At 46.2% G+C, this 20,000-nt stretch overlaps 1 protein-coding gene across 1 annotated transcript in view; it reads left to right on the forward strand.

Moving 5' to 3' along the window:
* The window catches only part of LOC139424109 (GRB2-related adapter protein-like), a 21,840-nt gene that overhangs the window by 1,521 nt on the left and 319 nt on the right, over positions 1-20,000 (forward strand). Inside the window, exons 3-4 of the mRNA XM_071175806.1 lie at positions 8,924-9,043; positions 17,973-18,141. Coding sequence (XP_071031907.1) covers positions 8,924-9,043; positions 17,973-18,141 — 289 coding nt within the window. The remainder of the gene's footprint in view (positions 1-8,923; positions 9,044-17,972; positions 18,142-20,000) is intronic.

The raw sequence follows: 20,000 nt of genomic DNA on the forward strand, positions 1-20,000 counted from the left end.
ACATAGTACTACAACACATTAAGAACTACAACACACTAACACTGAGTACTACAACAAACTAATACTGAGTACTACAACACATTAAGATATTGATGTTGTAGATGATGTTGTAGTTCTAGATCTCAGTAGTAGTGAACTGTAGTTGATGTTGTAGTTGTTGTTGTAGTTGATGTTGTAGTTCTAGATCTCAGTAGTAGTGAACTGTAGTTGATGTTGTAGTTGGTGTTGTAGTTGATGTTGTAGTTCTAGATCTCAGTAGTAGTGAACTGTAGTTGATGTTGTAGTTGTTGTTGTAGTTGATGTTGTAGTTCTAGATCTCAGTAGTAGTGAACTGTAGTTGATGTTGTAGTTGGTGTTGTAGTTGATGTTGTAGTTGTTGTTGTAGTTGATGTTGTAGTTCTAGATCTCAGTAGTAGTGAACTGTAGTTGATGTTGTAGTTGTTGTTGTAGTTGATGTTGTAGTTCTAGATCTCAGTAGCAGTGAACTGTAGGTGATGTTGTAGTTGATGTTGTAGTTGGTGTTGTAGTTGATGTTGTAGTTCTAGATCTCAGTAGCAGTGAACTGTAGTTGATGTTGTAGTTGATGTTGTAGTTCTAGATCTCAGTAGTAGTGAACTGTAGTTGATGTTGTAGTTCTAGATCTCAGTAGCAGTGAACTGTAGTTGATGTTGTAGTTGATGTTGTAGTTCTAGATCTCAGTAGCAGTGAACTGTAGTTGATGTTTTAGGTGATGTTGTAGTTCTAGATCTCAGTAGCAGTGAACTGTAGTTGATGTTGTAGTTGATGTTGTAGTTGATGTTGTAGTTGGTGTTGTAGTTCTAGATCTCAGTGGCAGTGAACTGTAGTTGATGTTGTAGTTGATGTTGTAGTTGGTGTTGTAGTTGATGTTGTAGTTCTAGATCTCAGTAGCAGTGAACTGTAGTTGATGTTGTAGTTGATGTTGTAGTTGGTGTTGTAGTTGATGTTGTAGTTCTAGATCTCAGTAGCAGTGAACTGTAGTTGATGTTGTAGTTGGTGTTGTAGTTCTAGATCTCAGTAGCAGTGAACTGTAGTTGTTGTTGTAGTTGATGTTGTAGTTCTAGATCTCAGTAGTAGTGAACTGTAGTTGATGTTGTAGTTGATGTTGTAGTTGTAGTTGTAGTTGATGTTGTAGTTCTAGATCTCAGTAGTAGTGAACTGTAGTTGATGTTGTAGTTGATGTTGTAGTTCTAGATCTCAGTAGCAGTGAACTGTAGTTGATGTTGTAGTTGATGTTGTAGTTCTAGAGCTCAGTAGTAGTGAACTGTAGTTGATGTTGTAGTTGGTGTTGTAGTTGGTGTTGTAGTTGATGTTGTAGTTGATGTTGTAGTTCTAGATCTCAGTAGTAGTGAACTGTAGTTGATGTTGTAGTTGGTGTTGTAGTCGGTGTTGTAGTTGGTGTTGTAGTCGATGTTGTAGTTGGTGTTGTAGTTGATGTTGTAGTTGGTGTTGTAGTTGGTGTTGTAGTTGGTGTTGTAGTTGGTGTTGTAGTTGGTGTTGTAGTTGGTGTTGTAGTCGATGTTGTAGTTGGTGTTGTAGTTGATGTTGTAGTTGGTGTTGTAGTTGATGTTGTAGTTGGTGTTGTAGTTGGTGTTGTAGTCGATGTTGTAGTTGGTGTTGTAGTCGATGTTGTAGTTGGTGTTGTAGTTGGTGTTGTAGTTGGTGTTGTAGTTGGTGTTGTAGTTGGTGTTGTAGTCGATGTTGTAGTTGGTGTTGTAGTTGGTGTTGTAGTTGGTGTTGTAGTTGGTGTTGTAGTCAATGTTGTAGTTGGTGTTGTAGTTGGTGTTGTAGTCGATGTTGTAGTTGGTGTTGTAGTTGGTGTTGTAGTTGGTGTTGTAGTTGGTGTTGTAGTCGATGTTGTAGTTGGTGTTGTAGTTGGTGTTGTAGTCGATGTTGTAGTTGGTGTTGTAGTTGGTGTTGTAGTCGATGTTGTAGTTGGTGTTGTAGTTGATGTTGTAGTTGGTGTTGTAGTTGATGTTGTAGTTGGTGTTGTAGTTGGTGTTGTAGTCGATGTTGTAGTTGGTGTTGTAGTTGGTGTTGTAGTCGATGTTGTAGTTGGTGTTGTAGTTGGTGTTGTAGTCGATGTCGTAGTCGATGTTGTAGTTGGTGTTGTAGTTGATGTTGTAGTTGGTGTTGTAGTCGATGTTGTAGTTGGTGTTGTAGTTGGTGTTGTAGTCGATGTTGTAGTTGGTGTTGTAGTTGATGTTGTAGTTGGTGTTGTAGTTGATGTTGTAGTCGATGTTGTAGTTGATGTTGTAGTTGGTGTTGTAGTTGGTGTTGTAGTTGGTGTTGTAGTTGGTGTTGTAGTTGGTGTTGTAGTTGGTGTTGTAGTCGATGTTGTAGTTGGTGTTGTAGTCGATGTTGTAGTTGGTGTTGTAGTCGATGTTGTAGTTGGTGTTGTAGTTGATGTTGTAGTTGGTGTTGTAGTCGATGTTGTAGTTGGTGTTGTAGTTGATGTTGTAGTTGGTGTTGTAGTCGATGTTGTAGTTGGTGTTGTAGTTGATGTTGTAGTTGGTGTTGTAGTCGATGTTGTAGTTGGTGTTGTAGTTGATGTTGTAGTTGATGTTGTAGTTGGTGTTGTAGTCGATGTCGTAGTCGATGTTGTAGTCGGTGTTGTAGTTGGTGTTGTAGTTGATGTTGTAGTTGGTGTTGTAGTCGATGTTGTAGTTGATGTTGTAGTTGGTGTTGTAGTTGGTGTTGTAGTCGATGACGTAGTCGATGTTGTAGTTGGTGTTGTAGTTGGTGTTGTAGTCGATGTTGTAGTTGGTGTTGTAGTTGGTGTTGTAGTTGGTGTTGTAGTTGATGTTGTAGTCGATGTTGTAGTTGATGTTGTAGTTGGTGTTGTAGTCGATGTTGTAGTTGATGTTGTAGTTGATGTTGTAGTTGGTGTTGTAGTCGATGTCGTAGTCGATGTTGTAGTTGGTGTTGTAGTTGGTGTTGTAGTCGATGTTGTAGTTGGTGTTGTAGTCGATGTTGTAGTTGGTGTTGTAGTCGATGTTGTAGTTGGTGTTGTAGTCGATGTTGTAGTTGGTGTTGTAGTTGATGTTGTAGTTGGTGTTGTAGTCGATGTTGTAGTTGGTGTTGTAGTTGATGTTGTAGTTGGTGTTGTAGTTGGTGTTGTAGTTGATGTTGTAGTTGGTGTTGTAGTCGATGTTGTAGTTGATGTTGTAGTTGGTGTTGTAGTTGGTGTTGTAGTTGGTGTTGTAGTTGGTGTTGTAGTTGGTGTTGTAGTTGGTGTTGTAGTTGGTGTTGTAGTTGGTGTTGTAGTCGATGTTGTAGTTGGTGTTGTAGTTGATGTTGTAGTTGGTGTTGTAGTCGATGTTGTAGTTGGTGTTGTAGTCGATGTTGTAGTTGGTGTTGTAGTTGGTGTTGTAGTTGGTGTTGTAGTTGGTGTTGTAGTTGGTGTTGTAGTCGGTGTTGTAGTTGATGTTGTAGTTGAGGTTGTAGTTGGTGTTGTAGTTGATGTTGTAGTTGGTGTTGTAGTTGGTGTTGTAGTCGGTGTTGTAGTTGATGTTGTAGTTGAGGTTGTAGTTGGTGTTGTAGTTGATGTTGTAGTTGGTGTTGTAGTTGGTGTTGTAGTCGATGTCGTAGTCGATGTTGTAGTTGGTGTTGTAGTTGGTGTTGTAGTTGATGTTGTAGTTGGTGTTGTAGTCGATGTTGTAGTTGATGTTGTAGTTGGTGTTGTAGTTGGTGTTGTAGTTGGTGTTGTAGTTGGTGTTGTAGTTGGTGTTGTAGTTGGTGTTGTAGTTGGTGTTGTAGTTGGTGTTGTAGTCGATGTTGTAGTTGGTGTTGTAGTTGATGTTGTAGTTGGTGTTGTAGTCGATGTTGTAGTTGGTGTTGTAGTCGATGTTGTAGTTGGTGTTGTAGTTGGTGTTGTAGTTGGTGTTGTAGTTGGTGTTGTAGTTGGTGTTGTAGTCGGTGTTGTAGTTGATGTTGTAGTTGAGGTTGTAGTTGGTGTTGTAGTTGATGTTGTAGTTGGTGTTGTAGTTGGTGTTGTAGTCGGTGTTGTAGTTGATGTTGTAGTTGAGGTTGTAGTTGGTGTTGTAGTTGATGTTGTAGTTGGTGTTGTAGTTCCAGATCTCAGTAGTAGTGAACTGTAGTTGATGTTGTAGTTGATGTTGTAGTTCCAGATCTCAGTAGTAGTGAACTGTAGTTGATGTTGTAGTTGATGTTGTAGTTGATGTTGTAGTTGATGTTGTAGTTGATGTTGTAGTTGGTGTTGTAGTTCTAGATCTCAGTAGTAGTGAACTGTAGTTGATGTTGTAGTTGATGTTGTAGTTGATGTTGTTGTTATAGATCTCAGTAGTAGTGAACTGTAGTTGATGTTGTAGTTGATGTTGTAGTTCTAGATCTCAGTAGTAGTGAACTGTAGTTGATGTTGTAGTTGATGTTGTAGTTCTAGATCTCAGTAGTAGTGAACTGTAGTTGGTGTTGTAGTTGGTGTTGTAGTTCCAGATCTCAGTAGTAGTGAACTGTAGTTGATGTTGTAGTTGATGTTGTAGTTGATGTTGTAGTTGATGTTGTAGTTCTAGATCTCAGTAGTAGTGAACTGTAGTTGATGTTGTAGTTGATGTTGTAGTTGGTGTTGTAGTTGGTGTTGTAGTCGATGTTGTAGTTGATGTTGTAGTTGATGTTGTAGTTGATGTTGTAGTTGATGTTGTAGTTGATGTTGTAGTTGATGTTGTAGTTGGTGTTGTAGTCGATGTTGTAGTTGATGTTGTAGTTGATGTTGTAGTTGATGTTGTAGTTGATGTTGTAGTTGATGTTGTAGTTGATGTTGTAGTTGATGTTGTAGTTGGTGTTGTAGTCGATGTTGTAGTTCATGTTGTAGTTGATGTTGTAGTTCTAGATCTCAGTAGCAGTGAACTGTAGTTGATGTTGTAGTTGAGGTTGTAGTTGATGTTGTAGTTGGTGTTGTAGTTCTAGATCTCAGTAGTAGTGAACTGTAGTTGATGTTGTAGTTGATGTTGTAGTTGGTGTTGTAGTTCTAGATCTCAGTAGTAGTGAACTGTAGTTGAGGTTGTAGTTGATGTTGTAGTTGATGTTGTAGTTGGTGTTGTAGTTCTAGATCTCAGTAGTAGTGAACTGTAGTTGGTGTTGTAGTTGGTGTTGTAGTTGATGTTGTAGTTGATGTTGTAGTTGATGTTGTAGTTGATGTTGTAGTTCTAGATCTCAGTAGCAGTGAACTGTAGTTGATGTTGTAGTTGATGTTGTAGTTCTAGATCTCAGTAGTAGTGAACTGTAGTTGATGTTGTAGTTGATGTTGTAGTTGAGGTTGTAGTTGATGTTGTAGTTCTAGATCTCAGTAGCAGTGAACTGTAGTTGATGTTGTAGTTGATGTTGTAGTTGACGTTGTAGTTGATGTTGTAGTTCTAGATCTCAGTAGTAGTGAACTGTAGTTGATGTTGTAGTTGATGTTGTAGTTGAGGTTGTAGTTGATGTTGTAGTTCTAGATCTCAGTAGCAGTGAACTGTAGTTGATGTTGTAGTTGGTGTTGTAGTTCCAGATCTCAGTAGTAGTGAACTGTCAACCCTCGCACGGCTGCTGGTCCAGACAGCATCCCTAGCCACGTCTTCAGAGCATGTGCAGACCTTCCTGGCTGGTGTGTTCATGAAAATATTCAATCGCTCCCTAGCCCAGTCTGCTGTCCCTACATGCTTCACGATGGCCACCTTTGTTCCTGTACCCAGGAAGGCAAAGTTAACTGAACAAATCACTATCGCCTGTAGCACACACTACTGTCATCATGAAGTGCTTTGAGAGACTAGACAAGGACCATATCACCTCCACCTTGCCTGACACCCTAGACCCACTCCAATTTGCTTATCGCCCAAATAGGTCCACAGACGACGCAATCGCCATCACACGGCACACTGCCCTAACCCATCTGGACAAGAGGAATACCTATGTCAGAATGTTGTTCAATGACTAAAGCTCAGCATTCAACACCATAGTACCCTCCAAACTCATCATTAAGCTGGAGGCAATGAGTCTGAACCCCACCCTGTCCAATTGGGTCCTGGACTTCCTGATTGGTGGCCTCCAGGTGGTGAAGGTAGGAAACAACATCTCCACTTCGCTGATCCTCAACACTGGGGCCCCACAAGGGAGTGTGCTCAGCCCCCTCCTGTACTCCCTGTTCACCCACGACTGTGTGACCACGCACGCCTCCAACTCAATCATCAAGTTTGCAGTGGACATGATCACGAACAACGAGGAGACGGCCTACAGGGAGGAGGTGAGGGCCCTCGGAGAGTGATGTCAGGATAACAACCTCTCACTCAACGTCAACTAAAGGAGATAATCGCGGACTTCAGGAAACAGCAGAGGGAGCAGCCCCCTGTCCACATCGACGGGACAGTAGTGGAGAGGGTAGTAAGTTTTAAGTTCCTCGGCGTACACATCACAGACACACTGAAATGGTCCATCAACACAGACAGAGTAGTGAAGAAGGCGCACCAACCCTGACAAACTTTTACAGATGCACAATCGAGAGCATCTTGTTGGGCTGGTACGGCAACTGCACCGCCCTCAACCGCAAGGCTCTCCAGTAGTAACACACCGGGGGCAAACTACCTGCCCTCCATGACACCTATACCACCCGATGTCACAGGAAGGCCATAAAGATCGTCAAGGACATCCACAACCCGAGCCACTGCCTGTTCACCCCGCTATCATCCAGAAGGCGAGGTCAGTGCAGGTGCATCAAAGCAGGGACCGAGAGACTGAAAAACAGCTTCTATCTCAAGGCCATCAGACTGTTAAACAGCCACCACTAACATCACTCAGAGAGAGAGAGAGACACTTTGTATGTTGTCTACCTCACTTGCTTTGGCAATGTTAACACATGTTTCCCATGCCAATAAAGCCCTTGAATTGAATTGAATTGAATTGAATTGAATTGACAGAGAGAGAGAGAGAGTCAGAGGGAGAGAGAGAGACAGAGAGAGAGAGAGAGAGAGAAAGAGACAGAGAGACAGAGAGAGAGAGAAAGAGACAGAGAGACAGAGAGAGAGAGACAGAGACAGAGAGACAGAGAGAGAGAGTGTTGTGGTGCCCGGAGCGTCTTAACAGAGCTGAGCTGAGCTGCTGTGGACAGCTGTACTGTATTGGACCATACGGTCTGCCTCCCCCTGGGGAAGACACACTCCTCTATCTACATCCCTTTACATAACCATGATACACATCACACAACATGGCTGTTTATCTCTTTGTGTTTGTTACTGGTACATGCTGTTACCCCATGATAAAATATATAACTGGTACATGCTGTTACCCCATGATAACTGGTACATGCAGTTACAACATGATAACTGGTACATGCTGTTACACCATGATAACTGGTACATGCAGTTACACCATATAGAACTGGTACATGCTGTTACCCCATGATAAAATATAGATCTAGTACATGCTGTTACCCCATGATAAAATATATAACTGGTACATGCTGTTACCCCATGATAACTGGTACATGCAGTTACAACATGATAACTGGTACATGCAGTTACAACATGATAACTGGTACATGCTGTTACACCATGATAACTGGTACATGCTGTTAAACCACGATAACTGGTACATGCAGTTACACCATGATAACTGGTACATGCAGTTACACCATGATAACTGGTACATGCAGTTACACCATGATAACTGGTACATGCTGTTACACCATGATAACTGGTACATGCAGTTACACCATGATAACTGGTACATGCAGTTACACCATGATAACTGGTACATGCAGTTACACCATGATAACTGGTACATGCAGTTACACCATGAGACATGGTACATGCTGTTACACCATGATAACTGGTACATGCAGTTACACCATGATAACTGGTACATGCAGTTACACCATGATAACTGGTACATGCAGTTACACCATGATAACTGGTACATGCAGTTACACCATGATAACTGGTACATGCAGTTACACCATGATAACTGGTGCATGCAGTTACACCATGATAACTGGTACATGCAGTTACACCATGATAACTGGTACATGCAGTTACACCATGATAACTGGTACATGCAGTTACACCATGATAACTGGTACATGCAGTTACACCATGATAACTGGTACATGCAGTTACACCATGATAACTGGTACATGCAGTTACACCAAAATAACTGGTACATGCTGTTACACCATGATAACTGGTACATGCAGTTACACCAAGATAACTGGTACATGCAGTTACACCATGATAACTGGTGCATGCTGTTACACCATGATAACTGGTACATGCAGTTACACCATGATAACTGGTACATGCAGTTACACCATGATAACTGGTACATGCAGTTACACCATGATAACTGGTACATGCAGTTACACCATGATAACTGGTACATGCAGTTACACCATGATAACTGGTACATGCAGTTACACCATGATAACTGGTACATGCAGTTACACCAAAATAACTGGTACATGCTGTTACACCATGATAACTGGTACATGCAGTTACACCAAGATAACTGGTACATGCAGTTACACCATGATAACTGGTGCATGCTGTTACACCATGATAACTGGTACATGCAGTTACACCATATATAACTGGTACATGCTGTTACACCATGATAACTGGTACATGCTGTTACAACATGATAGCTGGTACATGCAGTTACACAATGATAACACCATGATAGCTGGTAAATGCTGTTACACCATGATAACTGGTACATGCTGTTACACCATGATACCTGGTACATGCTGTTACACCATGATAGCTGGTAAATGCTGTTACACCATGATAACTGGTACATGCTGTTACACCATGATAACTGGTACATGCTGTTACACCATGATAACTGGTACATGCTGTTACAACATGATAGCTGGTACATGCAGTTACACCATGATAACTGGTACATGCTGTTACACCAGGTGGTTCGCAGGCCGTGTATCCAGGGGGGTTGCAGAGGGCAGATTGAGGCAGAGAGACCGAGGAGCGTTCATCGTGAGAGAGAGCGAGAGCGCTCCAGGAGAATTCTCCATGTCCGTCAGGTGAGACACACACACACACACACACACACACACACACACACACACACACACACACAAATACACACACACACAAACACACACACACACACACACACACACACACACACACACACACACACACACACACACACACACACACACACACACACACACACACACACACACACACACACACACACACACACTACAGTCTGTAGTCAGAGGGAGGGGAGGTCTGAGGGGGTTCTGTAGTCAGAGGGAGGGGAGGTCTGTAGTCAGAGAGGGGAGGTCTGAGGGGGATCTGTAGTCAGAGGGAGGGGAGGTCTGTAGTCAGAGGGAGGGGAGGTCTGAGGGGGTTCTGTAGTCAGAGGGAGGGGAGGTCTGTAGTCAGAGGGAGGGGGGGTCTGTAGTCAGAGGGAGGGTAGGTCTGAGGGGTTTTTCTAGTCTTAGGGAGTGGAGGTCTGACAGGGTTCTGTAGTCAGAGGGGGGAGGTCTGTAGTCAGAGGGAGGAGAGGTCTGAGGTGGTTCTGTAGTCAGAGGGAGGGGAGGTCTGAGGGGGTTCTGTAGTCAGAGGGAGGGGAGGTCTGAGGGGGTTCTCTAGTCAGAGGGAGGGGATGTCTGAGGGGGTTCTATAGTCAGAGGGAGGGGAGGTCTGAGGGGGTTCTGTCGTCAGAGGGAGGTGAGGTCTGAGGGGGTTATGTAGCCAGAGGGAGGGGAGGTCTGAGGGGGTTCTGTAGTCAGAGGGAGGGGAGGCCTGAGGGGGTTCTGTAGTCAGAGGGAGGGGAGGTCTGTAGTCAGAGGGAGGGGAGGTCTGTAGTCAGAGGGAGGGGAGGTCTGAGGGGGTTCTCTAGTCAGAGGGAGGGGAGGTCTGAGGGGGTTCTGTAGTCAGAGGGAGGGGAGGCCTGAGGGGGTTCTGTAGTCAGAGGGAGTGGAGGTCTGTAGTCAGAGGGAGAGAAGGTCTGTCGTCAGAGGGAGGGGAGGTCTGAGGGGGTTCTGTAGTCAGAGGGAGGGGAGGTCTGATGGGGTTCTGTCATCAGAGGGAGGGGAGGTCTGAGGGGGTTCTATAGTCAGAGAGAGGGGAGGTCTGAGGGGGTTCTGTAGTCAGAGGGAGGGGAGGTCTGTAGTCAGAGAGAGGGGAGGTCTGTAGTCAGAGGGAGGGGAGGCCTGTAGTCAGAGGAAGGGGAGGTCTGAGGGGGTTCTCTAGTCAGAGGGAGGGGAGGTCTGAGGGGGTTCTGTAGTGAGAGGCAGGGGAGGTCTGAGGGGGGTCTGTAGTCAGAGGGAGGTGTGGTCTGAGGGGGTTCTGTAGTCAGAGGGAGGGGAGGTCTGAGGGAGTTCTGTAGTCAGAGGGAGGGGAGGCCTGAGGGGGTTCTGTCATCAGAGGGAGGGGAAGTCTGTAGTCAGAGGGAGGAGAGGTCTGTAGTCAGAGGGAGAGGAGGCCTGAGGGGGTTCTGTAGTCAGAGGGAGGGGAGGTCTGAGGAGGTTCTGTCATCAGAGGGAGGAGAGGCCTGTATTCAGAGGGAGGGGAGGTCTGTCGTCAGAGGGAGGGGAGGTCTGAGGGGGTTCTGTAGTCAGAGGGAGGGTAGGCCTGTAGTCAGAGGGAGAGGAGGTCTGAGGGGGTTCTGTCGTCAGAGGGAGGGGAGGTCTGAGGGGGTTCTGTAGTCAGAGGGAGGGGAGGTCTGAGGGGGTTCTGTCATCAGAGGGAGGGGAGGTCTGAGGGGGTTCTGTAGTCAGAGGAAGGGGAGGCCTGAGGGGGTTCTATAGTTAGAGGGAGGGGAGGTCTGAGGGGGTTCTATCGTCAGAGGGTTGGGAGGTCTGTAGTCAGAGGGAGGGGAGGCCTGAGGGGGTTCTATCGTCAGAGGGTTGGGAGGTCTGTAGTCAGAGGGAGGGGAGGCCTGAGGGGGTTCTGTAGTCAGAGGGAGGGGAAGTCTGTAGTCAGAGGGAGGGGAGGCCTGAGGGGGTTCTATAGTTAGAGGGAGGGGAGGTCTGAGGGGGTTCTATCGTCAGAGGGTTGGGAGGTCTGTAGTCAGAGGGAGGGGAGGTCTGAGGTGGTTCTGTAGTCAGAGGGAGGGGAAGCCTGAGGGGGTTCTGTAGTCAGAGGGAGGGGAGGTCTGAGGGGGTTCTGTCATCAGAGGGAGGGGAGGTCTGAGGGGGTTCTGTAGTCAGAGGGAGGGGAGGCCGGAGGGGGTTCTGTAGTCAGTGGGAAGGGAGGTCTGAGGAGTTTCTGTAGTCAGAGGGAGGGGAGGTCTGAGGGAGTTCTGTAGTCAGAGGGAGGGGAGGTCTGAGGGGGTTCTGTAGTCAGAGGCAAGGGATGTCTGAGGGGGTTCTCTAGTCAGAGGGAGGGGAGGTCTGAGGGGGTTCTGTCATCAGAGGGAGGTGAAGTCTGTAGTCAGAGGGAGGGGAGGTCTGTAGTCAGAGGGAGAGGAGGCCTGAGGGGGTTCTGTAGTCAGAGGAAGAGGAGGTCTGTAGTCAGAGGGAGGGGAGGTCTGTCGTCAGAGGGAGGGGAGGCCTGAGGGGGTTTAACTTTATCTTGATCTTGACTCAGGGAAATGGGAGAGTGACTTCATTCCGACTTTCCATCCTTCCATTATCAGACAAGTCACGCTCCTCCAGGACACCTCTAATCTCTTCCTCATTCCATCTATTTCTCCTTCTCCCTCTCTCTCTCTCTCTCTCTCTCTCTCTCTCTCTCTCTCTCTCCTCTCTCTCTCTGTCTCTCTCCTCTCTCTCTCCCTCTCTCCCCTCTCCCCCCTCTCTCCTCTCTCTCTCTCTGTGTCTCTCTCTCTTTCTTTCTCTCTCTCTCTCTCTCTCTCTCTCTCTCTCTCTCTCTCTGTGTCTCGCTCTCTCTCTCCACCCGTCTCTCCTCTCTCTCTCTCTGTGTCTCTCTCTCTTTCTTTCTCTCTCTCCTATCTCTCTCTGTCTCCCCCCCCCCCCCCCCCCCCCCTCTCTGTGAGACGTCTGTAGCTTTATTAATGCTAGAGAGATTGAACATCTGTCTCACACCTGACAGGCAAGTCTGGATGACAAACACACATATACACGTACATATATATACACACATACATATATATATATATATATATATATATAAAGACACACACAGAAAGTGGTCTGGTTTGTATCAGCCAAGGCCTCTCAGACATCTGAAGTGTTGAGGAACAGAGGAGATTAGAGAGAGAGAAACAGAGGAAGTGAGAACAGAGGGATAGAGGAAGTGGAGGGAAGGACAGAAAAGGACAGAAGGAGGAGAGAGAGAGAGAGAGAGAGAGAGAGAGAGAGAGAGAGAGGGAGAGAGAGAGGTGGAGGAGAGAGAGAGAAAGAGAGACAGAGAGAGAAGAGAGAGAGAGACAAAGAGAGAGAGAGAGAGAGACAGAGAGAGAGAGACAGAGCGAGAGACAGAGAGAGACAGACAGACAGAGAGAGAGAGAGAGAGAGAGACAGAGAGAGAGAGAGACAGAGAGAGAGAGACATAGCGAGAGACAGAGAGAGACAGACAGACAGAGAGAGAGAGAGAGAGAGAGACAGAGAGACAGAGAGACAGAGAGACAGAGAGAGAGACAGCGAGAGAGAGAGACAGAGATAGAGAGACAGAGAGACAGAGAGAGAGACAGAGAGACAGAGAGAGAGACAGAGAGAGAGAGAGAGACAGAGAGAGGGAGAGGAGAGAGAGGAAGAGAGAGAGACAGAGAGAGAAAGAGAGACAGAGAGAGAGAGAGAGAGAGAGAGAGAGAGAGAAAGAGAGACAGAGCAAGAGACAGAGAGAGAGAGACAGACAGACAGAGAGAGCAGTATAAATTGCTGTTTGCTGTGAAGTTATAAATACAACTATCTGTCTGCTGTAGACGGGACTTCCTTTCAACTGTCATCTCTTTCCATCCTTCTCTCTCCCCCCTCTCTCCCCCTCCCCCCCTTCTCTCTCCCCCTCTCCCCCCCCTTCTCTCTCCCCCTCCCCCCCCCCCCTTCTCTCTCTCCTTTTTGTCTTCTCTCTGCCTCTCAATGCCAGTTGAAAGGAAGTCTCTATTCAATTCAATTCAATTCAAGGGCTTTATTGACATGTGAAACGTGTGTTAACAATGCCAAAGCGAGTGAGGTAGATAATATATAAAGTGAAATAAACAATAAAAATTAACAGTAGACATTACACATACAGAGGTTTCAAAACAGTAAAGACATTACAAATTTCATATTATATATATATATATATATACAGTGTTTTAACAATGTACAAATGGTTAAAGTACACAAGATAAAATAAATAAGCATAAATATGGGTTGTATTTACAATGGTGTGTGTTCTTCACTGGTTGCCCTTTTCTCGTGGCAACAGGTCACAAATCTTGCTGCTGTGATGTCACACTGTGGTATTTCACCCAGTAGATATGGGAGTTTATCAAAATTGGATTTGTTTTCTAATTCTTTGTGGATCTGTGTAATCTGAGGGAAATATGTGTCTCTAATATGGCCATACATTTGGGCAAGAGGTTAGGAAGTGTAGCTCAGTTTCCACCTCATTTTGTGGGCAGTGAGCACATAGCCTGTCTTCTCTTGAAAGTTACGTCAGCCTTTCGACAAACACACTGACTATATTGTCCCCATGATGAAATGTTGTTGCAGTGCCTGCTGGTCTTACTGGGTCTATAGGAACATTAGCCTGCTGGTCTTACTGGGTCTATAGGAACATTAGCCTGCTGGTCTATAGGAACATTAGCCTGATGGTCTTACTGGGTCTATAGGAACATTAGCCTGCTGGTCTTACTGGGTCTATAGGAACATTAGCCTGCTGGTCTTACTGGGTCTATAGGAACATTAGCCTGCTGGTCTTACTGAGTCTATAGGAACATTAGCCTGCTGGCCTTAGTGGGTGGATAGGAACATTAGCCTGCTGGTCTTACTGGGTCTATAGGAACATTAGCCTGCTGGCCTTACTGGGTCTATAGGAACATTAGCCTGCTGGTCTTACTGGGTCTGTAGGAACATTAGCCTGCTGGTCTTACTGAGTCTATAGGAACATTAGCCTGCTGGCCTTAGTGGGTGGATAGGAACATTAGCCTGCTGGTCTTACTGGGTCTATAGGAACATTAGCCTGCTGGCCTTACTGGGTCTATAGGAACATTAGCCTGCTGGTCTTACTGGGTCTGTAGGAACATTAGCCTGCTGGTCTTACTGAGTCTATAGGAACATTAGCCTGCTGGTCTTACTGAGTCTATAGGAACATTAGCCTGCTGGTCTTACTGAGTCTATAGGAACATTAGCCTGCTGGTCTTACTGGGTCTATAGGAACGTTAGCTCAAGCTCTTTAGGAGGGATATCACACCTGGCTCAAATGATTGTCAAGTTCTGTTTTTCCTGCTGAGGGTTGCCCTATACCTGCGCCCAGAGGGGAGTAGGTCAAAGTCCAGGGACAGGGGGTACCTTGGGGAGGGTCCTGACCTTAAACTACCAGAGGAGAGTAGGTCAACGCCCAGGGACAGGGGGTGGCTTGGGGAGGGTCCTGACCTTAAACTACGAGAGGAGAGAAGGTCAACATCCAGGGACAGGGGGTACCTTGGGTACCTTGGGGTACCTTGGGGAGGGTCCTGACCTTAAACTACCAGAGTAGAGTAGGTCAACGTCCAGGTCCAGTGGCTTGGGGAGGGTCCTGACCTTAAACTACGAGAGGAGAGAAGGTCAACATCCAGGGACAGGGGGTACCTTGGGGAGGGCCCTGACCTTAAAGATCTCATCCAGGCCTGTCTGTTTGACTCCAAGTACCTTGGGGAGGGCCCTGACCTTAAAGATCTCATCCAGGCCTCTCTGTTTGACTCCCAGTGCCTTGCTGCGGGCCCTGGCTTAAATATCTCATCCGGGCCTGTCTGTTTGACTCCAAGTACCTTGTGGAGGGTCCTGACCTTAAAGATCTCATCCAGGCCTGTCTGTTTGACTCCCAGTGCCTTGCTGAGGGCCCTGACCGTAAAGATCTCATCCAAGCCTGTCTGTTTGACTCCAAGTACCTTGGGGATGGCCCTGACCTTAAAGATCTCATCCAAGCCTGTCTGTTTGACTCCAAGTACATTGGGGAGGGCCCTGACCTTAAAGATCTCATCCAAGCCTGTCTGTTTGACTCCAAGTACCTTGGGGAGGGCCCTGAACTTAAAGATCTCATCCAGGCCTGTCTGTTTGACTCCTAGTACCTTTTGGAGGGCCCTGACCTTAAATATCTCCTCCAGGCCTGTCTGTTTGACTCCTAGTAGCTTGGGGAGGGCCCTGACCTTAAAGATCTCATCCAGGCCTGTCTGTTTGACTCCAAGTACCTTGGGGAGGGCCCTGACCTTAAAGATCTCATCCAGGCCTGTCTGTTTGACTCCAAGTACCTTGTGGAGGGTCCTGACCTTAAAGATCTCATCCAGGCCTGTCTGTTTGACTCCAAGTACCTTGGGGAGGGCCCTGAACTTAAAGATCTCATCCTGTCTGTTTGACTCCAAGTACCTTGGGGATGGCCCTGACCTTAAAGATCTCATCCAAGCCTGTCTGTTTGACTCCAAGTACATTGGGGAGGGCCCTGACCTTAAAGATCTCATCCAAGCCTGTCTTTTTGACTCCTAGCACCTTGGGGAGGGCCCTGAACTTAAAGATCTCATCCAGGCCTGTCTGTTTGACTCCTAGTACCTTTTGGAGGGCCCTGACCTTAAAGATCTCCTCCAGGCCTGTCTGTTTGACTCCTAGTAGCTTGGGGAGGGCCCTGACCTTAAATATCTCATCCAGACCTGTCTGTTTGACTCCAAGTACCTTGCTTGCTGTGGTTATAATCCTTCTCAGCATATTTCTCTGGCTGACAGTGACAAACCAACAAACAATATAAAAAGTTTAAATACTCTCACTGAAAGATGTGTAAAACAGAGTCGGTATAGTACAGTCTACATTAAAAGATACCAGATTTTTGAGAAAGTACAGTCTCTGTTGGCTCTGTTTGTAAATCAGGTACATTTACACCACTGAAGCTTATTGTCCAAGAGGGCACCCAGGTATTTGTATTCCTCTACAATCTCCATGTTCTGACCTCTGGTAGATGTTGCAGAGGTAGGTGTTGTACACTTCCTGAAGTCTATGCACATCTCTTTGGTCTTGTTGGGCCCAGGTCTGACAGAATCTGTGCATAAGATCTAGGTGCTGCTGTAGGCCCTCCTTGGTTGGGGACAGAAGCACCAGATCATTAGCAAGCAGTAGACAGTTGACTTCAGATTCTAGTAGGGTGAGGCCGGGTGCTGCAGACTGTTCTAGTGCCCTCGCTAATTCGTTGATATACATGTTGAAGAGGGTGGGGCTTAAGCTGCATCCCTGTCTCACCCCACGACCCTGTGTGAAGAAATGTGTGTTTTTTGCCAATTTTAACCGCACACTTGTTGTTGGTGTACATGGATTTTATAATGTCGTATGTTTTACCCCCAACACCACTTTCCATCAGTTTGTATAGCAGACCCTCATGCCAGATTGAGTCGAAGGCTTTTTTGAAATCAACAAAGCATGAGAAGACTTTGCCTTTGTTTTGGTTTGTTTGGTTGTCAATTAGGGTGTGCAGGGTGAATACATGGTCTGTTGTACGGTAATTTGGTAAAAAGCCAATTTGACATTTGCTCAGTACATTGTTTTCATTGAGGAAATGTACGAGTCTGCTGTTAATGATAATGCAGAGGATTTTCCCAAGGTTACTGTTGACGCATATTCCACGGTAGTTATTTGGGTCAAATTTGTCTCCGCTTTTGTGGATTGGGCTGATAAGTCCTTGGTTCCAAATATTGGGGAAGATGCCAGAGCTAAGGATGATGTTAAAGAGTTTTAGTATAGCCAATTGGAATTTGTTGTCTGTATATTTGATAATTTCATTGAGGATACCATCAACACCACAGGCCTTTTTGGGTTGGAGGGTTTTTATTTTGTCCTGTAACTCATTCAAGGTAATTGGAGAATCCAGTGGGTTCTGGTCGTCTTTAATAGTTGATTCTAAGATCTGTATTTGATCGTGTATATGTTTTTGCTCTTTATTCTTTGTTATAGAGCCAAAAAGATTGGAGAAGTGGTTTACCCATACATCTCCATTTTGGACAGATAAATATTTGTGTTGTTGTTCCTCTCTCTCTCTCTCTCTCTCTCTCTCTCACTCTCTCTCTCTCTCTCTCTCTCTCTCTCTCCCCTCACTGGGAAACATGTGTTAACATTGCCAAAGCAAGTGAGGTAGATAATATACAAAAGTGAAATAAACAATTAAAATTAACTGTAAACATTACACATACAGAAGTTTCAAAACAATAAAGACATTATAAATGTCATATTACGTATATATACAGTGTTGTAACAATGTACAAATGGTTAAAGTACACAAGGGAAAATGTCTCACTCTCCCTCTCTCTCTCTTCCTCCCCCTTTCTCCCTCTCTCTCTCTCTCTCTCTCTCTCTCTCTCTCTCTCTCTCTTCCTCCCCCGTCTCCCTCTCTCTCTTCCTCCCCCCTTTCTCCATCTCTCTCTTCCACCTCTCCCTCTCTCCGCCCCTCTCTCCCTCTCTCCGCCGCTCTCTCCCTCTCTCTCTTCCACCTCTCCCTCTTCCTCCTCCCCCTCCCCCTCTCTCTCTCTTTCTCCCCCCTGTCTCCCTCTCTTCCTCCTCTCTCTCTCTTCCTCCCCCCTTTCTCCCTCTCTCTCTTCCTCCTCCCTCTCTCTCTCTCTCTTTTTCTCCCCCCCTGTCTCCCTCTCTTCCTCCTCTCTCTCTCTCTTCTTCCCCCCTTTCTCCCTCCCTCTCTTCCTCCTCTCTCTCTCTCTCTCTTCCTCCCCCCTTTCTCCCTCTCTCTCTTCCTCCTCTCTCTCTTCCTCCTCTCTCTCTCTTCCTCCTCTCTCTCTCCCTCTCTCTTCCCCTCTCTCTCTTCCTCCTCTCTCTCTCTCCCTCTCTCCGCCCCTCTCTCCCTCTCTCCGCCCCTGTCTCCCTCTAGTTACGGGGACCATGTGCAGCACTTCAAGGTGCTCCAGGACAGGTCAGGACAGTACTTTGTTTGGGAGGAGATGTTCTTCTCTCTGAATCAGATGGTGGAGTTTTACCATAGCAACAGCATTGCCAAGGAGGGAACCGTCTTCCTACGAGACCCAGAACACAATGCCAGGGTAACAACTTATCATATCAATTCAATTTCAATTCATATCTCTAGCTCCCTCTCTCTACATTCCTCTCTACCCCTTTCTCTCTCTCTCTCTACCTCTCGCTACCTCCCTCTCTCTACCTTCCTCTCTACCCCCCCCCCCTCTCTCTCTCTCTATACCTCTCTCTCTTTCTCTCTCGCTTCTTCCCTCTCTCTACCTTCCTCTCTCTCTTTCTCTCTCTCTCTCTTTCTACCTCTCTCTACCTCTTTCTCTCCCTCTCCATTCTGCTACTTCTCTCTCTATGTCTCTACCCCTCCTCTCTCTCTCTAGCTCTTTCTCCCTCTCTTTCTCTTATTAGATAGCCTGGTCTGAACAGTACTAGCCTGGTCTGAACAGTACTAGCCTGGTCTGAACAGTACTAGCCTGGTCTGAACAGTACTAGCCTGGTCTGAACTGTACTAGCCTGGTCTGAACAGTACTAGCCTGGTCTGAACAGTACTAGCCTGGTCTGAACAGTACTAGCCTGGTCTGAACAGTACTAGCCTGGTCTGAACAGTACTAGCCTGGTCTGAACAGTACTAGCCTGGTCTGAACAGTACTAGCCTGGTCTGAACAGTACTAGACTGGTCTGAACAGTAATAGCCTGGTCTGAACTGTACTAGCCTGGTCTGAACTGTACTAGCCTGGTCTGAACAGTACTAGCCTGGTCTGAACAGTACTAGCCTAGTCTGAACTGTACTAGCCTGGTCTGAACAGTACTAGCCTGGTCTGAACAGTACTAGCCTGGTCTGAACAGTACTAGCCTGGTCTGAACTGTACTAGCCTGGTCTGAACAGTACTAGCCTGGTCTGAACAGTACTAGCCTGGTCTGAACAGTACTAGCCTGGTCTGAACAGTACTAGCCTGGTCTGAACAGTACTAGCCTGGTCTGAACAGTACTAGCCTGGTCTGAACAGTACTAGACTGGTCTGAACAGTAATAGCCTGGTCTGAACTGTACTAGCCTGGTCTGAACTGTACTAGCCTGGTCTGAACAGTACTAGCCTGGTCTGAACAGTACTAGCCTAGTCTGAACTGTACTAGCCTGGTCTGAACTGTACTAGCCTGATCTGAACAGTACTAGCCTGGTCTGAACAGTACTAGACTGGTCTGAACAGTACTAGCCTGGTCTGAGCAATACTAGCCTGGTCTGAGCAATACTAGCCTGGTCTGAACAGTACTAGCCTGGTCTGAACATTACTAGCCTGGTCTGAACAGTACTAGCCTGGTCTGAACAGTACTAGCCTGGTCTGAACAGTACTAGCCTGGTCTGAACAGTACTAGACTGGTCTGAACAGTACTACCCTGGTCTGAGCAATACTAGCCTGGTCTGAGCAATACTAGCCTGGTCTGAACAGTACTAGCCTGGTCTGAACAGTACTAGCCTGGTCTGAACAGTACTAGCCTGGTCTGAACAGTACTAGCCTGGTCTGAACAGTACTAGCCTGGTCTGAACAGTACTAGCCTGGTCTGAACAGTACTAGACTGGTCTGAACAGTAATAGCCTGGTCTGAACTGTACTAGCCTGGTCTGAACTGTACTAGCCTGGTCTGAACAGTACTAGCCTGGTCTGAACAGTACTAGCCTAGTATGAACTGTACTAGCCTGGTCTGAACTGTACTAGCCTGATCTGAACAGTACTAGCCTGATCTGAACAGTACTAGCCTGGTCTGAACAGTACTAGACTGGTCTGAACAGTACTAGACTGGTCTGAACAGTACTAGACTGGTCTGAACAGTACTAGCCTGGTCTGAGCAATACTAGCCTGGTCTGAACAGTACTAGACTGGTCTGAACAGTACTAGCCTGGTCTGAACAATACTAGCCTGGTCTGAACTGTACTAGC

Source organism: Oncorhynchus clarkii, chromosome 13, assembly GCF_045791955.1.
Source record: "Oncorhynchus clarkii lewisi isolate Uvic-CL-2024 chromosome 13, UVic_Ocla_1.0, whole genome shotgun sequence".
Lineage (NCBI taxonomy): Eukaryota > Metazoa > Chordata > Actinopteri > Salmoniformes > Salmonidae > Oncorhynchus > Oncorhynchus clarkii.